The sequence below is a fragment of the Megascapheus bottae genome, chromosome 28, assembly GCF_031878675.1.
Source record: "Megascapheus bottae isolate mThoBot1 chromosome 28, mThoBot2.hap1, whole genome shotgun sequence".
Lineage (NCBI taxonomy): Eukaryota > Metazoa > Chordata > Mammalia > Rodentia > Geomyidae > Megascapheus > Megascapheus bottae.
The window spans coordinates 13,555,231-13,578,196 of record NC_143536.1 but is presented as its reverse complement, the minus strand read 5'-3'; the positions used below and the strand labels follow the sequence as shown (position 1 = coordinate 13,578,196).

At 42.8% G+C, this 22,966-nt stretch overlaps 1 protein-coding gene and 1 long non-coding RNA gene across 4 annotated transcripts in view; one reads left to right on the top strand and one right to left on the bottom strand.

Annotated features, from left to right (window-relative positions):
- Positions 1 to 22,966, top strand: part of Eif4enif1 (eukaryotic translation initiation factor 4E nuclear import factor 1) — a 57,263-nt gene that overhangs the window by 24,294 nt on the left and 10,003 nt on the right. For both annotated transcript variants that reach the window (XM_090320508.1, XM_090320507.1), the window contains 9 exons: positions 1,705 to 1,832; positions 5,531 to 5,823; positions 6,151 to 6,352; positions 8,463 to 8,638; positions 13,545 to 13,680; positions 13,871 to 14,050; positions 15,456 to 15,688; positions 19,233 to 19,304; positions 20,676 to 20,859. In XM_090320508.1, coding sequence (XP_090176634.1) covers positions 1,705 to 1,832; positions 5,531 to 5,823; positions 6,151 to 6,352; positions 8,463 to 8,638; positions 13,545 to 13,680; positions 13,871 to 14,050; positions 15,456 to 15,688; positions 19,233 to 19,304; positions 20,676 to 20,859 — 1,604 coding nt within the window. The remainder of the gene's footprint in view (positions 1 to 1,704; positions 1,833 to 5,530; positions 5,824 to 6,150; positions 6,353 to 8,462; positions 8,639 to 13,544; positions 13,681 to 13,870; positions 14,051 to 15,455; positions 15,689 to 19,232; positions 19,305 to 20,675; positions 20,860 to 22,966) is intronic.
- On the bottom strand, positions 1,796 to 22,375 carry LOC150045235 (uncharacterized). 2 transcript variants are annotated; one of them, XR_016532981.1, is made up of 3 exons: positions 22,231 to 22,375; positions 10,962 to 11,048; positions 1,796 to 1,901 (listed from the first exon to the last, which is right to left on the bottom strand). It is a non-coding gene; the product is annotated as an uncharacterized LOC150045235 (long non-coding RNA). The 2 variants fall into 2 exon arrangements; XR_016532980.1 differs by lacking the exon at positions 1,796 to 1,901 and adding an exon at positions 9,359 to 9,741.

Sequence of the window (22,966 nt, the reverse complement as noted above, 5' to 3'; positions counted from 1 at the left end):
GCATGCATGAAATCCTAGGTTCGGTTCCTTAGTATCACATATACAGAAAAAAACGGAAGTGGTGCTGTGGCTCAAGTGGTAGGACACTAGCCTTGAGAAAGCTCAAGGCCAGGGCCTAGGTCCTGAGTTCAAGCCCCAGGACTGGCAAAAAAATAAAAAAGAAATTCTGGAAAAAAATACACACCAAACATTCCAGAAAATGCTTCTGGAAAAAAAATCTGTGGTACCTTTTTCTTTTTCCTCCCTTTCTATAAATCTGTAGTAAACTGAGTAAATAATACTTACGGAACTTGTTTGTGTAGGATGGTCACTGTAATCCACAACATGTATCACAAGGTTTGTGTGTACATATGCATGTGCGCGCACAACAGTCCTGGGGCTTGAACTCAGGACCTGAACACTGTCCCTGAGCTTTTGTGCTCAAGGCTAGTGCTCTACCACTGGAGCCAAACATTCCACTCCCAGCTTTTTTGGTGCTTCATTGGACACCGAAGTCTCATAAACATTCCTGCCCAGGTTGGCCTTAGATCTCAGCCTCCTGAGTAGCTCAGATTATAGGTTAGAGCCAATATTGCCTAGCCCAGACCATTGGTTTTCAAGTGACTATTGATTTTATACAATCAACATTATTACAAAATAATAGTTTCTTTGGGTTTTTGTTTTGTTGGGTTTTTGTTTGTTTTGACAGTTTGACTATAAAACTCAGCCTATCCTCAAACTCAAAAAAACTTCTGAGTTTGAGGTCGGCCTCAGTTTCCCACGTGCTGGGATTACAGGCATGCATTCACATGCCCAATATAATAGGTTTTTATTCATCTTTTTTTTGGTCCAAGATGGGACTTGAACTCTGGGCCTGGGTGCTGTCCCTGAGGTCTTCAGCTCAAGGCTACTGCCCTACCCCTTAAGCCACAGCACCACTCCTGGTTTTTTAGTGATTAATTGGAGATAAAAGTCTCAGAGACTTTAGTTCCTGGGCTGGCTTTGTACCTCTATCCTCAGGTCTCAGCCTAAGGAATGGCTAGAATTACAGGTGTGAGCCACCAGCTCGCCCAGCTGGCTTTTATTCATCTTAAAAGAAATAATGGGCCAGGAGTGTGGCCTAGTAGTGTAGTAGTAAAATGCTTGCCTAGCATGCATGAAGCCCAAGGTTTGATTCCTCGGTACTGCACAGGAAAAGCAGGAAGTGGTACTGTGGCTCAAGTGGTAGAGTGTAGTCTTGAGAAAGCTCAAGGACAATGCCTAGGCGCTGAGTTCAAGCCCCAGGACTGGCAAAAAAAGACAAAGCCAAAACAAAAGAAGTAACAATTCTTTTTTTTTTTTTTTTTTTTTTTTTTGCCAGTCCTGGGCTTGAGCTCAGGGCCTGAGCACTGTCCTTGGACTTTCTCAAGGCTAGAGCTCTACCACTTGAGCCTCAGCACCACTTCTGGCTTTTTTGTATGTATGTGGTACCAAGGAATTGAACCCGGGTCTTCGTGCATGCTAGGCAACCACTAGGTCAAACTCCAGGCCCAAGAAGTAACAATTCTGAAGGAACAAAACAAAACCAAAAAAAAGTAACAATTCTGAAGCCAACCATGAAGGTTTCTATGGTGAAGGATTTCCATAACTTACTATCTGAAGTTTAGAAATTACACTACCATATTGAAATTAGACTACCTATATAGTTAGCAAATGCTAAGTGTTTCAGTACCTTTTGATCTGTAGTGATGGCGTCTGGGACCCTGAGAAATGGCATGCCTCTCTCTACCCAACTTCGGGGCGAAGCTCACCAGTAGAAATGCAGAAGAAAGAGTCAGATTCAGACCGACCATCCTTGGTGCGCAGGATAGTAGGTAAGTGCATGGTCACTTGAGTGGGACAGTGATTTTGGAAACACACTTGGCTGCTGATTTCATGCTGAGCTGTGAAAAATGTCATAAAAAAACAGACTTATCAGCGGAATACTTTCTAATTACAGGGTAAAGTCAGTCTTCCCAAAGATACCAGTGTTAGGCTATGTATTTCTGAATTAAAATACTGATGTCTTTCATGAATGTGTGTAACTGGGTTAGATTGTGGTATGTAACATAAAGCTATTCTGGCGATCTCGTCATACGTCATACCACATATGGGACAGTCCTCATGTATAAATGAGTACTAGCAGTTATTCATAATGGACTGTTCTTAGAATACAAGGTTTAGAATTGGTGAGACTGGAATAAAGGTTGATTTTTCTATAACTTTAAGCTAGGAAAGAGTCAAGAGTGAAATGGAGACCCTGGCATTTACGAAAGCCAGCCAAGGAACTTGTGACAAGAATTTTTTTTTTTCCTGGTTGTGGGGCTTGAACTCTGGGCCTAAGTACTGTCCTCCCTGAGCTCTTCAGCTCAAGGCCAGCACCCTACCCCTTGAGCCTCAGCACCACTCCTGGTTTTCTAGTGGTTAGAGATAAGAGTCTCATGGACGTTAGTGCCCGGGCTGCCTCTGAACCGTGATCCTCAGATCTCAGCCTCCTGAGTAGCTAGGATTAGGATTACAGGTGTGAGCCACCGCACCTGGCAAGAAATCTTTTTGATTTGAGAAAAAAAAGAATGAAAAGTTTGGAACTGAGCAAAGAGGAGATGGCTAACTCTAAATGAGATAGAATATTCTATATATACTTGCTCAGTACACTTAGTGCATTCATGTCCCTCAAGTAATTTATTCTTTTTTTTTTTTTGTCGGTCATGGGGCTTGAACTTTGGACTTGGACATTGTCCGTGAGCTCTTCAAGCTTAAGGCTACCACACTACCCCAGGGCCTAGGCACTGTCCCTGAGCTCTTCAGCTCAAGACTAGCACTGTACCACTTGAGCCACAGCACTCACTTCCAGTTTTCTGGTGGTTAATTGGAGATAAAAGTCTCACAGACTTTTTAGTGCCCAGGCTGGCTTTGAACCGCGATCCTCAGGTCTTGGACTCCTGAGTAGCGAGGATTACAGGTATGAGCCACTGTGCTCGGCTCAAATAATTTATTCCAACAGAATCATCTTTCATGAGATCTCACTAAAATGATGAAGTTAGAATATCAGTGGAAATGAGTAAACTTCAATAGGTTCACATGTAATAGTATACTATATTGTTAGCCAGTCACCTTTGGCTCACATTTGTCATCTTAGCTGCTCAGGAGGCTGAGATCTGCGTACCTTACAACCCAGGCAAAAAAAAAAAATCCATGGGACTCTTGTTAACCACCAAAAAGCCAGAAGTGGAGCTATGGCTCAAGTGGGTAGAGTACAAGCCCTGAGCAGAAAAGCCCAGGGACAGCACCCACGCTCTGAGTTTAAGCCCCGGAATGGGTGCACACGCGCGCACACACACATGCATGCACACACACTACTATGTTGTCTGGTTGTAAAAATATATTGCACATGGGGCCGCAGTTTGGCCTAATGGTAGAGTGCTTGCCTAGCATGCATGAAGACCCGGGTTTGAATCCTCAGTACCACATACATAGAAAAAAGCCAGAAGTGGTGCTGAGGCTCAAGTGGTAGAGCTCTGGCCTTGAGAAAGTCCAAGGACAATATATATATTGCACAAATGTGTTGCAAATGTTATTCACGGTATACCAAGTCATGACATAGTAATCCAAAGCCATCCATATCTTTGTTTGGACACAAATTGGGGAAAAGTATATCCCAAGTCATGGAAGAGCTGTACCTGGTGAGAGGACTGAAATGGGCTATTTGATTGTTCACTGTTCCCTTGGGCTAATCTTCAGTTTTCTAGTTTTCCTAGAAAGAGATTTTTCTGTATGTGGTAATGTTTATTTTTCTTACAATATAATTGAGTTTTTATTTATATCAGGTTATATGCTAGATATATCTATATATATTTAATGTTTTGAAAAACTGCCAAACTGTTTTCCAAAGTGGTTGTATCGTTTTACATTTCCCCCAGCACTGTATGAGAGTTCTGCTTGTTCCACATCCTCGCCAGCTCTTGGAATGGTCAGTCTTTTTTCATTTTAGCCATTCTAATAGGTGTATAATGGTATCACATGTTTTAATACACACTTCCCTAGTGACTAATGATACTGAGTTTCTTAGCATATTATTTGCTATCTGTATAACCTCTATGCTCCAACGTCTGTTCAAATCATTTGTCCTTCTCCACAACTCCTATTTTTCCTTCCTTCAGACAACATCTCACTATGTAGCTCAAGCTAGCCTGGAAGTTAGGATCCTCCTTCCTCAGCCTTCTTCCTTCTGCCTTAGTGTTCTGAGTGCTGTGATCAGAGGCATGCCTAAACATGGCCAGCAGATTTGTCAATGTGCTAGTCTATTTATTTATATTTATGCCAGTCCTGGGGCTTGAACTTAGAGCCTGGACACTGTCTCTGAGGTTTTATTTTTATGCTCAAAGCTAGCTCTCTCCCACTTAAAACATAGTTCTCCTTTAGGCTTTTTGGTGGGTAGAGATAGGAGTTTCATAGACTTTTCTTGCCTAGGCTAACTTCAAACTGTGATTTTCAGATCTCAGCCTTCTGAGTAGCTAGGATTACAGGCATAACGACCTGCACTGGACTGGATTGTGTTCTCCCCCTCTCCCCTTCTTTTCTTTTCTTTTCTTTCTGTCTGTCTGTCTGTCTTTCTTTCTCTTTTCTTTTTTGCCGGTCCTGGGGTGTGAACTCAGGGCCTAAGTCCTGTCACTGAATTCTTTTACTCAAGTCTAGCACTCTACCACTTAAGCCACAGTGCCATTTTCTGGCTTTTTCTGTTTATGTGGTACTGAGAAGTCAAACCCAGGGCTTCATGCATGCTAGGCAAGCACCATTAAGCCACATTCCTAGCCCATTTTTTTAAAGTTAAGTTTTAATGTTCTGCCTATACCTTTTATGAAAAATATATTTTGAGATATTAATTCCCTGCCTGGGGCTTGTCTTTTTTAAACAGTGTCTTTCAAGGGATAGATTTTTTTAGAAAATTTTGATCAAGTGCCATTTATCATATTTTTCAAATGAATCACGCTCATAGAAACGTTACCTAACTCATTGCCACAAAGATTTCTGTTTACATCTTATTTAAATTTTACAGTTTTGGGTTTTAAATTTAAGTGTGTGATACATTTTGAATCGATTTGCATAAACAAGTGTAAAGTTCATTTTCTCTGTGTATGAATATCCCATCTGTTCAATGCTGCCCATTGAAGAGACACCTTAACCCTTTGATAAGTTATTTCAAACACACATATTGTAGTTTGTTCGTGGAAAAAATATTGGCTAAGAATTTGTGCAGATAAACTCTTAAGACAAAACAAGGCATTAAGGAGGCTAATGATCAAAAAAATCATTTATTGTGAAATGTGTTTATTGCTCCAGAGAGAAAAACAAGCAGAAAATTGCAGTCTTCATTGTCATGTATGTGTTACTCTAAATCTGTTAATAAGCTCAGTTATACCGATGTGTTTTCCAACCCTCCTCCTCCTCCTCCCCTTACAAGTCATGGACAGACAGCCTAGAGAAGAACAGTCATCCTTGGGGTTTGCTTAACTTCTCTCTGGCATCTTTCCAGATCCACGAGAGCGTGTGAAAGAAGATGACTTGGATGTTGTTCTCAGCCCACAGAGACGAAGCTTTGGCGGGGGCTGCCACGTGACCGCTGCCGTTAGCTCCCGGCGCTCAGGAAGTCCACTGGAGAAAGACAGTGATGGGCTTCGCCTGCTCGGTGGGCGAAGGATTGGAAGCGGGAGGATAATCTCTGCCCGGACTTTTGAGAAGGACCACCGTCTCAGTGACAAGGACCTGCGTGATCTGAGAGAGCGAGACCGAGACCGAGAGAGGGACTACAAGGACAAGCGTTTCAGGGTTTGTCTTCTGGTCTCTTAGGTGTCATGTGCTTAGGGACTTGACAGTCATTTACACTGGATGGGTGTTGGTGGCTTTTGCCATATGCATGCTAGATAGGCACCACCTTAGCGTCCTTTCCAACCCCACTGCATCATCTGAGAATCTGGATGAACTCAGTGCACTCTGAACTAGACGAAGTAGGTCTGGGTGGGCAGAGGAAAAGGATGGTGGGCTTCATGTCTGGAACTTTGTCTCCTCATTTTTCCCTTCAGCACTACTTCATTCCTAGTTTGGTGAATGTTCAAATGCTTTGATTAAAAATGTTGGTATTTTGTGCTTTTTCAGAGGGAGTTTGGGGATAGTAAGCGTATCTTCGGGGAACGAAGAAGAAATGATTCATACACTGAAGAAGAACCGGAATGGTTCTCAGCTGGACCCACAAGCCAATCCGAAACCATTGAGCTGACTGGCTTTGATGATAAGATACTAGAAGAAGATCACAAAGGCAGAAAAAGAACAAGGCGACGGACAGCCTCTGTAAAGGAAGGTCAGCACAAACCTTGTTTGGGAGTGAAGTTCACTATTGTAAATAAAACAAGGTGGGATTGTCATTGGCTTCATTGTCATACTTCCGCATTACAGCTTAATCTTCAAACTCCTTCCTAATTAAGAATTCACTACTTGCACCTTGATACTATTTCTTTTTTTCTTTTTTCTTTTTTGCCAGTCCTGGGGCTTGAACTCAAGACCTGAGCACTATCCTTAGGCTTTCTCAAGGATAGAGCTCTACTACTTGAGCCACAGCACCATTTCTGGCTTTTTCTATGTATGTGGTACCAAGGAATCAAGTCTGGGTCTTCGTGCATACTAGGCAAGAACTCTATCACTATGCCAAACTCCTGGCCCCTGATACTCTGTCCTTAACTTCTGCCTGCTACATAATCAGAAAAGTATCACCTACCACGTGATGGCACTTTATGGATTTGGGGGTGGGAGGGGGAGTGTGAGACATGTAAGAATAAAGAGGACTTTCATTTCTTGAACTGTACATAACATACATGATATTGTGTTGCTACAGTGGATATATATATATATATTTTTTTTTTTTTTTTTTCCAGTCCTGGGCTTGAGCTCGGGGCCTGAGCACTTTTCTTGGACTTTCTCAAGGTTAGAGCTCTATCGCTTGAGCCTCAGCACCACTTCTGGCATTTTTTCTATGTATGTGGTACCAAGGAATAGAACCAGGGTCTCCGTGCATGCTAGGCAAGCACTCTACCACTCGGCCAAACTCCCGGCCCCAGTGGAGATATTTTTATGTCCACTTCATAGGTGGGTAAGTGAGGAAGCCAGTAAACCTGGAAGTTGAACACCACACTGTGGGCTCAAAGCGAACCTTCTTCATCCTGGTGATGGACCATCTCATATCAATCCTCAAACCAAGCTAGGTACAGTGGCTACTATGAAAGCTAAAATTGGAAGTATCCCAGTTCAAGGCCAGCCCAGGAAAAGAATTCACAAGATCCCAATTCAACCAGTGGGTGTGGTGGTGTGTACTTGTTACCCAGCTACACGGAAGGCTGGAATGAAGAGGACTGTGGTTCTAGGCAGGCAAAAAAGTATTTGAGATTCTTTCTCAGTTAGAATCTGGATATGGTCCTATGCACCTGTCTTTCTATTACGGTGAGAAGCATGAAGTACGAGGATAGTATTCTAGGCATGGAGAAATAAGTAAGAGTCAGCTAGGTACTAGTGGCTCACGCCTATAATCCTAGCTATTCAGGAGGTTCAGACCTGAGGCTTGTGGTTCAAAGCCAGCCCAGGCAGGAAAGCTCATAAGACTCCCTATTAAATACCAGAAAAGCCCAAAGTAGATCTCAAATATTAGAGCACTTGCTTTGAGCACAAAAACTCAAGGACAGTGCCCAGGCCTGACTTGAAGCCTCAGAACTTATTAGAAAAAGAACACAGTTGGGGTGTGGTGACTCATGCCTGTAATCTAGCTACTCAGGAAGCTGAGATCTGAGTATCTTGGTTCAAAGCTAGCCTGGGCACTAAGACCATGAGACTCTCATCTCCAATCATTAGAAAAGGGGAGTTGGGGCTGTGGTTCAATGAGTAGGGCGGCAGCCTTGAGCTGAAGAGCTCAGGGACAGTGCCCAGGTCCAGTGTTGAGTTCAAGCCCCATGACCCACCAAAAAAAAAAAAAAAAAAAAAAAAAGAACATAGTAAGGACTTCAGGTACTTAAAGGAGGCCAAAATCATTTTCCTATAGGAGATAGGAAGCCTTTTTGCCAGCAGGCATTTCCATAGTTATCATTCACAGCCCATACAAAATAATACATAAAAGCAGACAGGCCACAGGCAGCAGGGAAGCATACATGTCTGTCCCATCATATACCAAATTATTTCACCCAACCTTACAGAATGTTCCCCATGCATGCTCTATAGTGTTATATTCTCTACAGATATTAAGCCTTTTTTCCTCATCCAGCTCCTAGAAAGAGAACAGTAAATGCTGCACTGTTATGTTGAAAAGTACAGTAGTCTTTAGTCTGTTTTAAAGTCATCTGTGGCTTTTCTGCATGTAGCCAAAGCTACAGAGAACTACTGGAGATGTTTACTTCATCAGAACATTTCTGTCGTGGTTTTGCTTCCAGGCATAGTGGAGTGCAATGGAGGCGTGGCTGAAGAGGACGAGGTGGAGGTCATCCTGGCCCAGGAGCCCACTACTGATCAGGAGGTACCCCGAGATGCCGTCCTGCCTGAACAGGCCCCAGGAGAATTTGACTTCAATGAGTTCTTTAACCTTGATAAGGTGCCATGCTTGGCTTCGGTGAGTGTAGTAGCACATTTATAAATGTGATTGGAAGCTAGGTATGGTGGCATATATCTGTCACTCTAGCACTTGGAGACTGGGAAAAGGTTCAAGAATTCAAGATTAGTCTGGGATTCATAGTGAGTCTTAAGACCTGGGTTCTATTCCTCTGTACCACAAACATAGAAAAAATGCCAGAAATGGTGCTGGGACTCAAGTGGTAGAGCACTAGCCTTGAGAAATCCCAAGGACATCGCTCAGGTCCAGAGCTCAAGCCCCAGACTGGCAAAACAAAAACAAACAAAAAAAACTGATGGTTGGTACACTTCTGCGCCTGTTTGATTACCACATGCCCAGACATAACCTATTTCCCAACCTGAATGACTAAGCCCGCACAGGGGAGGTACAGGGCCTAAGGTGAGTTTTTACCTTCTCTATGGTAAAAGGCCAAGTGTCAGTACAAAGTACAAATGCTATAGATGTTACAGCAACACCAAGTGGTCATATGAGTTTCTGAACTTCCTCTTTTTTTCTGTGAGTGTGCCAGTCCTAGGACCTACCTAGCAATCATATTGTGACTTTAAATCCTCCAGTACCATCAAAAGTTTGAGGGGATGGAGGTGTAAAGGCAGGCATGATGGAGCAGCTACTCAGAGGCAAAGATCTGGAGGATCACAGTTCAAAACTAATCCAGGAAAAAAGGGAGATCCTTTCTCAACAGATAATAGGTATGAGAATTACTACAAGCTACACCAAAGGGATAGGTGGGAGGAACACCATCCAAAGCTAGCTTAAGGCAAAAAAACCTGAGACCTTATCTTTAAAAAATGACTAAAGCAGGAAAGGCTGGCAGCATGGACTCAAGTGGTTATGGCTAACAAGTGAGAAACCCTGAGTTTAAACTTGAGTACCACATCAAAAATAGAAGTCTTTCCTAAGGCTGGCGGAAATATGAGCAGCATCGCTCCCAGCTCCTTAGTCAACTGGTGGTTGATAAGGACATGGCAGAGGGTTCGTTGACTTAGTTGAGGCTTATGTGTCTAGGTCTCCGTTTCCTTTACCAGCAGACATGAAGAAGGGTCTGCTGTTAGAAATCCCAGCTTGCTCTGTAGTAAAAGTGACTGTAGCATGCAGAGAAAGAGGAAAGAGGATTAACAGCTACAGTGTTATATAGCCTGCTATAAGCTTGACCTGTTCCCATAACAAGAACCCATCTTAAAAAGTGGGGGAGGGAGCTGGCACAGTGGTTCACGCCTGTAATCCTAGCTACTCAGGAGCTGAGATCTGAGGATCATGGTTCAAAGCCAGCCCAGGCATTAAAGACTGAGACCCTTATCTCCAATTAACACTGGAAAAGGGGAGGTGGGGCTGTGGCTCCAGGGGTGGGGCACTAGCCTTGAGCTGAAGAGCTCAGGAACAGGTCCCAGGCCCAGAGTTCCAGAACTACCACCAACCAAAAAAAAAAAAAAAAAAAAAAGCATGGGGGAGGGGACGGGAACACTTGCCTACCATGCATGAACATGAAGACCCTTCTTCGATTCCTCAGTACCACATACACAGAAAAAGAAGTGGTGTTGTGGCTCAAGTGGTAGAGCTCTAGCTTTGAGAAAACCCAAGAACAGTGCTCAGGCTCTGAGTTCAAGCCCCAGGACTGGCAGGGGCGGGGGGAAGTAATATTAGTTTCTTGAAATTATTTCCACAACATGTGCATAAAACAAAATTTGTGGTTAGAGTGCTTGCCTAACATATATGAAGCCATGTGTTTGATTCCTGAGTACCACATAAACAGAAAAGGCTCGGAGTAGTACTGTGGCTCAAGTGATGGAGTGCTAGCTTTGCTTAGGGATACAGCCCAGGCTCTGAGTTCAAGCCTCAAGACTGACAAAACAAAAATTTAAAAAAGGATGACTAATAAAAATATGGAAATGAGCTAAATGGCATGGTTGTCTTATACCTATAACATAACAGACAAAAGCTTTTGGTTTGATACTGATATGGGCAAAAATTGTGTGATCTTATCCCCGAAAGAAGCCAGACATAATGGTAGACACCTATAGTCACAGCTACTTGGGAGGCAGAGATAGGATCTCAGCCTAGAGCAAGCCCAGAGAGACTGAAGTTATGCTTTGGCTCGAAGTGGTAGAGTGTTAGTCTTGAGCTAAAGAGGACAGTGCCCAGGCCCAGAGTTCAACTCCAAGGACTGCCCAAAAAAAATTTTTTTTAAAGAGACTATCTGAAAAACAAACTAAAAGTCAGAGGGCTGTGGATTTCACTCAGGAAAGCACTGAAAGTAACTTATGAGTATGTATGTGTGGAAGTTAGTTTCTCAATATTTAAATACCTTCAGAAAATGTCCGTATACTTTATTCCTGTCCATTTTCATGCTTTTTTTGTGTGAGTTGTGTGTTTATATCTTCTGACTTCTTTCCTAAGCAATAAGAGAGGAACAAAGTTAACCTGCAAAGTCATTTCTGTTATTGATAAAAAAAAAAATCCCATTTTTTCCAACACTGAAACATTTTGAATAACTTAATTATGGTTTCTGTTTTAACATTAGGTTGTTGTAGTTAGGTTACACTCCTCAATGTTTCTATTGTGAAACATAGTTTATGATACTTTTATAAGTAACATCATTCATGATGGCTTTTTTGTGTGCCTGTGTGGGTCATGGGACTTGAACTCTGTGTCTGGGCACTCTCCCAGAGCTCTTCAGCTCAAGGCTACTGTTCTATCCCCTAAGCCTCAGCCCCATTACCCAATTCTAGAGGTTAATTAGAAATAAGAGTTTTATGTTCTTTAGTGCAGGGGCTGGCTTTGAACACTGATCCTCAGATCTCAGCCTCCTGAGTAGCTAGGATTACAGGTGTGAGCCACCATGCCCTGCATTGTGATGCTGTTATGTCAGTGCAAAATTAGTTCACTTGAAAGCTAGCCTTGTGAATGTATGAGTGAAATGTGATGAGAATTGTGGTGGAATGTAATGAGAATTGTTTGAATAGTTTCTCTGAAAACAGTTCCATGGACCAGGAGTTTGGCCTAGAGGTAGAGGGCTTGTCTAGCATGCACAAAGCCCTGGGTTTGATTTCTCGGTAGCACATACATAGAAAGCCGAAAGTGGTGCTGTGGCTCAGTTGGTATAGCTCTAGTTTTGAGGAAAACCCAAGGACAGTGCTCAGGCCTTGAGTTCAAGCCCCAGGATTGGCAAAAAAAAAAAGTTACTGAAAACAGTTTAAGAAAGAATAACAAATTAAGGTCTTGAATTAAATTACGTGGTTTTTTTGTTTTTGTTCTGTTTTGGTTTGGTTTTTTTTTTTTTTTTTTTTGGTCATGAGGCTGGAACTGTGGGCCTGGATGCTATCCCTGAGCTCTTCAGCTCAAGGCTACCCTGCCCTACCTCTGGAGCCATGATAAAAATACTTTTGAGAGAAGTATTTTGTCACTTAGAGATACATATTGTGTAAATGTTCTTCCAAAACAAAAACCTTCACTATCTGATCATTGACTGGAAACTGGGTTCCAGAATTCAAGTATCCCAGAGTCACTATTTCTGTCAGGCAGAAAGACCAAGTTGGATATTTAACTGAATTTATTGAATGGAAAAGTCAGTGGTGTGTGTGTGTGTGTGTGTGTGTGTGTGTGTGTGTGTGTGTGTGTGTGTGTGTGTGTGTGTGTGTGTGTGTGTGTTTGCGTGTTTGCGTGTTTGCGTGTTTGCATGTTTGCATTTACCTAGCATGCATGAAGACCCGGGTTTGATTCCTTGGTACCACATACATAAAAAAAAGCAGGAACTATGGCTCAAGTGGTAAAGCTCTAAAAAAAAAAAAAAAAAAAAAAAAAAGCCTCACAGACTTGGTTGCCCCAGCTGGCTTTGAATCATGATCCTCAGATCTCAGCCTCCCAAGTAGCTAGGATTATAGGTATGAGCCACCAGTACCCAGCAGAATTATTATTCTTTTGAGGTGAGGAGATTGTTTTTTCGTTTTGTTTTGTTTTTGAGACAAGGTCTTGCCTTGCAGCCCAAGAAGGCCTTGAATTTTTATTTTTGTTTTTGTTTTTTTTGCTAGTTCTGGGATTTGAACTCTGGACCTGAGCACTGTCCTTGAGCTTTTTTGTGTTAAAGGCTACTACTACTACTACTTCAACCACAGCACTACTGGATTTTTCCTGTGTATGTGATATTAAGGAATTGAATCCAGGGCTTTGTGCATTCTAGGCAAGCACTCTACCACTAGGCCACACTCCTGGCCCCAGGCTTTGATTTTTGATCTTCCTGCCTCAGCCTCCCAAGTGCAGGCATGGACTGCCATACCCAGATAAAAGATTAATTTTGGACTGGGACTGAGGCTTGAATTTAGGGCCTTGTGCTCTCATTTGGATTTTTCACTCAAAAGCTGGTGTTCTACCACTTGAGCCACATCTCTACTTCCAGGGATCTTTATGACCTCTGCTTTTTTTTAGCTTTGCCTACTGAAGTTAGGATGCATTCCCTGATACTCCTTGTTTTGAGATCATCAGGTATATATAAACCCTGGACTTTTTTTTTTCTTTTTGTGGGCCACGGAGCTTGAACTCAGCCTGGACGCTGTCCCTGAGGTCTTCAGCTTCAAGGCTACCGCCCTACCCTTGAGTTAAGCCCTATTTCCTGTTTTCTAGAGTTTAACTGGAGGTAAGATTCTCAGGTCCTTTTGTGCCTGGGCTGGCTTTGAACTTTGATCCTCAGATCTCAGCCTCCTGAGTGGCTAGGATTACAGGCGTGAGCCATCACGTCCAGTGGGCCCTAGAGTTTTCTTTGAACACTTTCTCATAGTTGATGTCTTGTTGCTTATAACCTTGGCACTAAAGAATTTGAAAGTGACTCTTAAAATTTGAATTTTATCCCATTTTGCCTAGAAATTGTCATCTTGGCTCCTGTCTTTCTCTTTAGATGATTGAAGATGTTTTGGGAGAAGGATCAGTCTCTGCCAGTCGATTCAGTAGGTGGTTCTCTAACCCTAGCCAATCTGGAAGCAGATCCAGCAGCCTTGGGTCAACACCACATGAAGAGCTAGAAAGACTTGCAGGTAACAAGGCTTCAGACTCTTCCCTTGAATGGAGACTCAGCCTTTCTCTGCCTTTGTTAGTCTTAGGTCCATAAGGATTAGAGGCCATTTGGGTACTGAGGAACCTTCAGTTTGTGTCGTCCTAGAACTATAACAGATGAATTTCTCTATTAATTGGGATCCATTGTGCATATTTTATTTACAATGTCAGGACTGGAGCAAGCCATCCTCTCTCCTGGACAGAACTCGGGGAATTACTTTGCTCCTATACCATTGGAAGACCATGCGGAAAATAAAGTGGACATTTTGGAAATGCTACAAAAAGCCAAAGTGGATTTAAAACCTCTTCTTTCCAGCCTTTCTGCAAATAAAGAAAAACTTAAAGAGAGCTGTAAGTGTTTGTTGAGACTCTGCTTTCAGTATCTGATGAGATTTAGATAGGATGGTATTAAGGTATTTGGTCCTAAATTACTGTTTTATCATGTCCAGTCTACAGGAGGGATTGAGGAATGTTCTTCAAAGACTAATTTTTTTCTACATAGTTTTGAGAAACTGCTAATTAGTGAGCAGTGAGTGTCCCATGAACAGTACTTTTTTCTTACCATATTGCCTTTGGCCCAGTTATAACACCAGTCAATGCTCTAGCCATCGCAATGCACCATGTTTTTTTTTGTTTTTTGTTTTTTTTGGCCAGTCCTGGAGATTGAACTCAGGGACTGAGCACTGTCCTTGGGCTTTCCTCAAGTCTGGTGCTCTACCACCTGAGCCACAGCACCACTTCCAGCTTTTCTGTGAATGTAGTACCGGGGAATCAAACCTGGGTCTTTGTGCATGCTAAGCAAGCACTCTACCACTAGGCCAAACTCTACCACTAGGCCAAACTCCTGGCCCTGCCATGTTCTTTTTAAACCCAGGGCCTCACACTTGCTAAGCAGGCACTCTTCTGGTAAGCCACTAGTACTCCTCTACCCATGTTCCTGTTGAGGCTATTAAACCATCAAAGTAACAACTCGTTCTAACAGCCTTAGTATGTATATACAGACCAGCAGTCTTGTCGATCTGACTGTTAGGATTCTTGTGTCTACCTCATAGTTTTGGTCACCCATCACCCATTAGAGTCACATGCTAAGTGCTCATGTCTGAAAACTTCTCTGGGGACAGACATAGATAAGGAGGATCACAGTCTAGGCAGACTCGGGCAAAAAGTGATGCCCTAAGACTTAGAGACTTGGTTCAGTAATAAAGCACCTGCCTATAGCCGGCATGATGGCTCATGCCTATAATTCTAGCTACTCAGGAAGCTGAGATCTGAGGATCACAGTTCAAAGCCAGCCCAGGCACTAAAGTCCATGAGACTCATCTCCAGTTAAGCACTAGAAAACTGGGAGTGGTGCTGTGTCTCAAGGGGTAGAGTGGTAGGTAGCTCAGGGACAACGCCCAGGCTCTGAGTTTAAGCCCCACAAACGACCAAAAAATAAATAAATGACCAATAAATAAATAAATAAAGCACCTGCCTCACGAGCAGAAGGCCAAGTGCAAATCCTAATACTCCTCACTCCCAAAATAGGTCGAGTGTATGCCATCTCTCTATACATACATAAATAATTACAGCCTTCTCACTAAACCAACTATCACATTGCATATTCACAGTTGTTTTCAATGTTATCCTTGTGTAAAAGTCTCATTTCAATTATGAAATGAACTATCTTTACCATAGTTATGGTAATCTCTAATGAGAGAAAAGTGCTACCAAATCTTCCTTGCTGGGCATAATGAGGACTCTGTCGACTCTTCAGCGCATTCAGGCGTGGTGCTATCAGTGGAAGAGGTGGAAGCAGGACTCAAGGGCCTGAAAGTGGACCAGCGTGTGAACAATTCAACACCTTTCATGGCAGAACACTTAGAAGAGACCCTGAGTGCTGTAACTGGCAACCGACCATTGAAGAAAGATGGAGACATGACTGCATTCAACAAGCTTGTGAGCACCATGAAGGCAAGTGGGACTTTGCCTTCTCAACCCAAAGTCGGTGTAAGTATTTAGCATACACCTTCTTATTGAGCTTTTTCCTTTCCCTTCTTTCAATTTCACTATCTAACCTATTACATGGTAAATGGATTTTTTTTAAGGGTTTTGAAAGCCAAAAACCAGTGGCTCATGCCGGTAAATTCTGCGATATAAGAGTTGTAGTTCAAAGCCAGCCCAGGCAGGAAAGTCCATGAGACTCACCCCCAATTATCTACCAGAAAACCAGAAGTGGTACTGTGACTCAAAATGGTAGAGTGCTGGGCTTGAGCTGAAGAGCTCAGGGACAGTGTCGAGGTCCTGAGTTCAAGCCCCATGGCAAAAAAAAAAAAAAGGTTAAAAATTCTTTAGTTCTTTGGCTCTTGACATTTTTATGTAATAACTGTTTTACTGTTTGATACCAACTATTATCAAAAGTAAGCCTTACTAAAAGGTGCCAGTGGCTTGTGCCTTTAGTCCTAGTTGTTCAGGAGGCTAAATCTACAGGATAATGGTTTGAGGCTAACCTAAACAGAACTGTTTTTCAGACTCTGTCTTCAAAATACCCAGCCAAAAGCTAGGCTGCAGGCATCACCCAAGTGGATAAGCAGAATGAGCATGGAGCCTTGAGTTCAAACTATTCTAGTACTACAATACAACAACAAAGCCCGAAGCTAATGTGTATATATCATGTCACAGTCAAAAGTCAAAAGGCTGAATCTTACGTAATTCATGGATAACTTAATTAAATTGCTGCTTTTAAAAAACTGATATAGGCCGGGCATGGTGGCTCACGCCTATAATCCTAGCTACTCAGGAGGCTGAGATCTGAGGATCAAGGTTCAAAGCCAGCCCAGGCACAAAAGGACTTGAGACTCCTATATCCAGTTAACCTCTAGAAAATGGGAAATGGGGCTTGGCTCAAGGATAGGGTGGTAGCCTTGAGCTGAAGAACTCAGGGACAAAACCCAGTCTTGAGTTCAAGCTCCATGACCCACAAAAAACCAAAAACATATATGGGCCAGGAGCATGGTCTAATGGTAGAGTGCTTGCCAAGCATGCACAAGGCCCTGAGTTTGATTCCTTGATACCACATACATAGGAAAAGCAGGACGTGGTATTGTGGTTCAAGTGGTAGACTGCCAGCCTTGAGAAAGTCCAAGGACAGTGCCCAGGCCCTGAGTTCAAGCACCAGGACTGGCAAAAACAAACAAAAAACAAAGATGGGATAAGAATAAAGCTAATGATAGAGCACTTGCCTAGCATGTGTGAGGTACTGTACTCCATCCCCAGCATTAAGCAGAACAAAGAAAAAAAATTATAATTTTGGATGGGCGCCAGAGAAAATTTTCTGGTTATTCAGTATCTGAAGTTAACACAACTTACAATATTTTTACAGAAATCTTTTCATCTTTGCATTTGTGGGGGAAGGGGAATGACATTACTTGGGCTTGAACGCACAACCATGCATTCTTGCTTAGCTTTTTCATTTGAGGCTAGTGGTCTACCACTTGGGCCACACCTTTCTTCCAGCTTTTTGCTGATTGATCACAGACAAGAGTCTCAGATTTATCTTCCCGGGCTGTCCCTGAGCAGCGATCCTCAGCTTCCTAAATAAGTAGGATTTCTTGACTAGGCAAATTGTCAGTCATCATACAAATTACTAGATAGAGTTATATCTTTTTTCTTTTTGTCAGTCCTGAGGCTTGAACTCTGGTCTTGGGTACTATCCCTGAGCTCTTCTGATGTAGGTTACCGCCCTACCTCTGAGCTTGGACATTGTTCCTGAGCTTTTCAGCCACTATCCTATCTCATGAGCCACAGCACCACTTCCAGTTTTGGAGATGAGTCTTATGGACTTTAGTGCCTGAGCTGGCTCTGAAACGCAATCCTCAGATCTCAGCCTCTTGAGTAGCTAGGATTACAGGCGTAAGCCACCACACCCAGCTTGGAGTTATATCTTTAAACTTTTAGGCCTATAGATAGCTTACAGGGTAACAGCATATGGTTCTGCTTGTCATAAAACTGTTTAGCAAAGCATGTATTAACATGGCTGCCCCTGATACAAAGTGATGCAGAAGCAAGGGCAGACAGGAATAGGGAAAGCTGGCTTATTTAGTTGCTTAATCACTTGGTTGCTATTTACCATTTGGGTTTAGCCTCCTAACCCTTGTCTAGAAGCTGAAGGCAACTACATTGTCAATAGCAATACATGTTTAGGTTTTTTTTGGGGGGGGTGTCAGTATTGGGGTTTGAACTCAGGGCATGCGTATTGTCCTTTAGTTTTTTTACTTAAGGCTGGCATTCTACCTCTTCAACCATGCCTCTTGCCTCCTCAGGCTGTTATTGGTTTTACTTTTTGTTTTTGTTTCTGGTCCTTCATGGGGTTTGAACTCAGGGCCTGAGACCAGTTCCTGAGCTTTTTTCACTCAAGGCTAATAGTGCTCTATGACTTTTAAGAAACAGTACCATTTCCGATTTTATGGTGGTTAATTGGAGATGAGGTGAGGTGCTGAGGGAAGCATTCTAAGCTATATCCCCAGACATTTTTTTGAGATAGATCCTACTATGTAGTTCAGTCTGACCTCAAACTCATAATCCTCTGCCTAAGACTCCTACAGCTGTAGGCCACTGCAGCCATCTTTTATTAGTGTTGACCTTTTTTGGTTGGTACTAGGGCCTTATGTTCATTAAGCAAGTGCCTTACTACTTGAGCCAGAATCCCTAGCTTGTTTTGCTTTAGTTACCTTTGGGATTGTTGATCTGGGCTTCAATCTTTGTTATGCTACCCATGTAAGTAGGCATGCATCATTGTGCCCATGACAAGTGGCAAGGGGATGGAGGGAGAAGTGGGATGGCTCACCAACTTTTTTTTGCTTTAGTTGACCTTGAACCACAACCCATCCTACCTCTGCTCCTGAGTAGGTAGGATTATAGCCATAAGCCGCCATACATGGCTTTGCTATATTTGGAGGAAACAGTTTTATAAGCACTAAACCACTGAGCAACACCTCCATTTTTCCCCCCCCAGTCCTGGGATTGGACTCAGGGCCTGAGCACTGTTCTGGGTTTTCTCAAGGCTAGAACCCTACCACTTGAGGCACAGCACTACTTCCAGCTTTTTTTTTTTTTCTATGTATGGGGTACCGAGGAACCCGGGTCTTCCTTCATGCTAAGCAAGCACCCCACCATTAGGCCAAACTCCCGCCCCTCCCCTCCATCAGTAATTCTTGTTACTGAAAACAGTCAAGAGTTTCATCAAAAGTTAAAATCCATAAAGTACTAACTGGTTTTATTGGTGGTTTCTTACTAAATAAGGGCGTCCCAGTTTCACCATGTTCTGTTTTCATCCTTTGGTTGTGGTGTTACAACGAAACAAACTAGAATTAGCACTGGGGCAGTTTCAATGAGGATTGTGAATGTACATGTAAGTCTTCCCTGGTTTTTTGGACCTATGTGATGAGACTGTATCAGGTTGGTCTGAGTTAAACACCAGTTGTCTCTTATCTCAGTCTAAATTGAAGTGTGTTAAGAGTTAAAACTAGTTTCTTGTTCTGTTTTGTTTTCCTAGCGAAATCTTGAAAGCCATTTGATACCCCCTGCTGAGATCCCAGGCCAGTCTATCTCAAAGAACATCTTGCAGGTAAGGTAGTCTTCATTTCTCTCTATTAGCATACATTAGTTATACATGAGTGTTGGTCGTAAATGAAGCCCTCTTGAGTCTTCACATCAGATTTCTGAACTGCTTTTATGTAGTAGTGCAGACTTGGGCCTTAGCAAATGACCCACATTGCCTGGCTATAGTTCTAATTTCAATAAGGGAACTAGGAAAGCTGATTAGCTTTCAAAGATAATTTCCCAGGGCTGTTGGCCTAGAAGTAGAGTGCTTGCCTAGCTTGCATGAAGACCCAAGTTGGATTCCTTGGTGTACCACATAAATAAAAAGCTGGAAGTGGTGTTGTGGCTCAAGTGGTAGAGGAAAGCCCAAGGATAGTGCCCAGGCCCTGAGTTCAATCCCCAGGACAGGCAAAATAACTACCCAAAGGAGAATAAGGAGAGGAACACAGGTATAATACATATGTGTATTTGACCATATAAAATATTTATTGAAATGAATTCCAATAAATGGAAATGAGGTTTTTTTCTTCATTAAAAAAATAATTATAGGGGCCGTGAGTTTAGCTTAGTGGTAGAGTGCTTGCCTAGCATGCACAGAGACCGGGTTCGATTCCTCCGTACCACATACATAGAAAAAAGCCAGAAATGGTGCTTTGGCTCAAGTGGTAGAGCTCTAGCCTTGAGAAAGCCCAAGGATGGTGCCCAGGCCCTGAGTTGAAGGCCCAGGAGTGGCAAAAAAATAATAGAGCCAGGCACAGTGGTTCACTCCTGTAATCCTAGCTACTCAGGAGGCTGAGATCTGAGGATCAAGGCTCAAAGCCAGCCTGGACACAAAAGGACCTGAGACTCTTTATCTCCAGTTAACCTCTATAAAACAGGAAGTGATACTTGGCTCAAGGATAAGGCAACAGCCTTGAGCTGAAGAGCTCAGGGACAGCACCCAAGCAGAGTTCAAGCACCACAGCCCCAAAATAATAATAATAGGGCTGGAATGTAGCTCAATCACAATGCCTAGCAATTGCAACATCTGTGTTCAATTCCCAACCAAAAAAGAGAAGATAAAAGTTAAAAATGGACTTTGGATGATAAAATATAATTTCCTTCATTTTAATAAATTTGCCACTGTGGTAAAGCATATTTAAAAAAATAATTTTAAAAAAGTCTTTGCATTCTCTGTGGAATTTTTAAGTACCTGACTTGTATTGTTACACTAACTTAAAGCAATTGGGGCTAGCTGAACATTCAAAGCAGTGTTGCGTAGACACATGCCCTATCTCTCAGTGAAGGCCAAGGGGATTCATCATTTGGCTTCCAAAAGTTCAGTCTGTTATCCAAAGATTGTGACTAATAGGAACAACTTGATTTGTTCATCGAGATTTGGCTTTCTGCCTTTTAGGAACTTCTGGGTCAACCAGTTCAGAGACCTGCTTCTTCCAATCTTCTGAGTGGCCTTATGGGGAATTTGGAACCTAATGCATCTTTACTGGGCCAAAGAGCACCCTCTCCTCCCATGTCACAGATGTTTCAAACTCGAGCAGCCTCAGCAGATTACCTTCGCCCACGAATACCATCACCAATTGGTAACTAGTCTGATTGGACCCAGAGCCTCACACATGCTAGACAGGTGCCCCATCTGGCAATAACACTCACATGTAGAAGTCTATTCCCCCATTGTTATTCACTGTGGAGCTTAAAACCGGCAGTGTTTTCCATGGGCATCCTTAAAGAGTTTTAAAGGAAATTTGAAGCTGAGCGTGATGGTACGCATCTGAAATCCCAGCACTTAGGAGGCTAATGCAAGTTTAAGGCCGGCCTGCAACTACATAGTGACCCTGTCTTAAAAAGCTGGGGGTGGGGGGTCAGGAGTTTGGCCTAGCGGTAGAGTGCTTGCACAATGACTCAGGTTTGATTTTTCGGTACCACATACATAGAAAAAGCTGGAAGTGGTGCTGTGGTGTGTTAGAGCGCTAGCTAGCCTTGAGGAAAGCCCCAAGGACAGTGTTCAGGCCCTGAGTTCAAGCCCCAGAACTGGCAAAAAAAAAAAAAAAAAAAAAAAAAAAAAGCTGGGTGTGAGGAATGGGGAGGAGACAGTAAGATAAATATTATTATACCTTTGGAGAAAGGCCTGAGGAAAAGATGAGACATAATTACCCACCTGTCCTTCTATGTAAGTTTTTTTTTCTTCCTTTTTAAAAAATTAAATCCAAATAAGTAAATTTATCTTAGTTTTCTAGGATTAAGAAGTTAAAGAGGGCTGGGAGCATGGTCTAATTGTAGAGCACTTACCTAGCATGCACGAAGCCCTGGGTTCAATTCTTTGGTACCACATAAACAACAACAAAACGGAAGTGGCACCGTGGCTCAAATGGTATCCTTGAACAAAGTTGAGGGACAGTGCCCAGGCCCTGGGTTCAAGCCTCAGGACTGGCAAAAAGTTAGAGAGCTGAGAGTAATGGCTTACACCTGTAGTATCAGCACTTTGAGAAGCTGTGACTGGAGAAATACAAGATTGAGGCAAGCTTGATCTACACAGCAAAACCCTGTGGAGAATAGGGTCTCTACTGAGCAGTTAAATTTGTGTGAAGTTTTCTGAAAAATCTGAACAAAGAAAACAAGCATTGCAGCCAGGTGAGGTAGCTCACACCTTAATCCTAGCTACTCAGAAGCCTGAGATTTGAGGATTGACGTTCAAAGCCAGCCCAGGCACTAAAAAGTGTGTGAGACTCTTATCTCCAATTAACCATCAGAAAACCAGAAGTGACACTGTGGCTTAGGGGGTAGGGCGGTAGCCTTGAGCTGAAGAGCTCAGGGATAATGCCCAGGCTCAGAGTTCAAGTCCCACAACCTACCCCCCCCCCAAAAAAAAAAAAGAAAAGCATTGTTGAAAGCTGTTCTAACAGTATCCTAGTATTTCTGCTATCCTGGGACGACTGTAGGCTGAGACTACTCACCTCAGCCAGGCTTTCCTTGAGAGGCATCCACAGGGAGATAGAATTCTGTGGAGAGTGACCCTTCAGAGCACAGAGCTCTACTTAGGTATCAGCTGACTTAGTATGGCCAAATTCCTGGCTAGATCAGTTTTCTCTCAAAGAGGTCTTGGCTCTGAAAAAAACAAAGTGACAGCTTAGTGGGGAAAACAGATACACCAACAATTCAGGCCATCAAGAATTTTTTACTGGGGGGCTAGGAACATGGCCCAATAGTAAAGTGCTTGCCTAGTATTCATGAATCCCTGGATTCGATTCCTTGGTACCACATAGACAGTAAAAGCCAGAAGTGGTGCTGTGGCTCAAGTGGGAGAACACTAGTCTTGAGGAAAGCCCATGAACAGTGGTTAGGTCCAGAGTTGATGCCCCAGGACTGGCAAAAAAAAAAATAATAATGATAATAATTCTGACTGGGCCAGGCACTAGTGGCTCATGCTTATAATCCTAGCTACTCAGGAGGCTGAGATCTGAGGATGGCAGTTCAAAACCAGGTTTGGCAGAAAAGCACCTGAGACTCTTACCTCCATTTAACCTCTAAAAATGCAAGAAGTGAATCTGTGTTTACTTCCAAGTGGCATAATGCTAGCCTTGAGCAAAACTCAGGGACAATGCCCAGGCCCCTGAGATCATGTGCCAGGAAACACATATACCTCTGACTGGGGAAAAATAAAAAAGGAATTGTAGGCATGGCTCAGTTGGT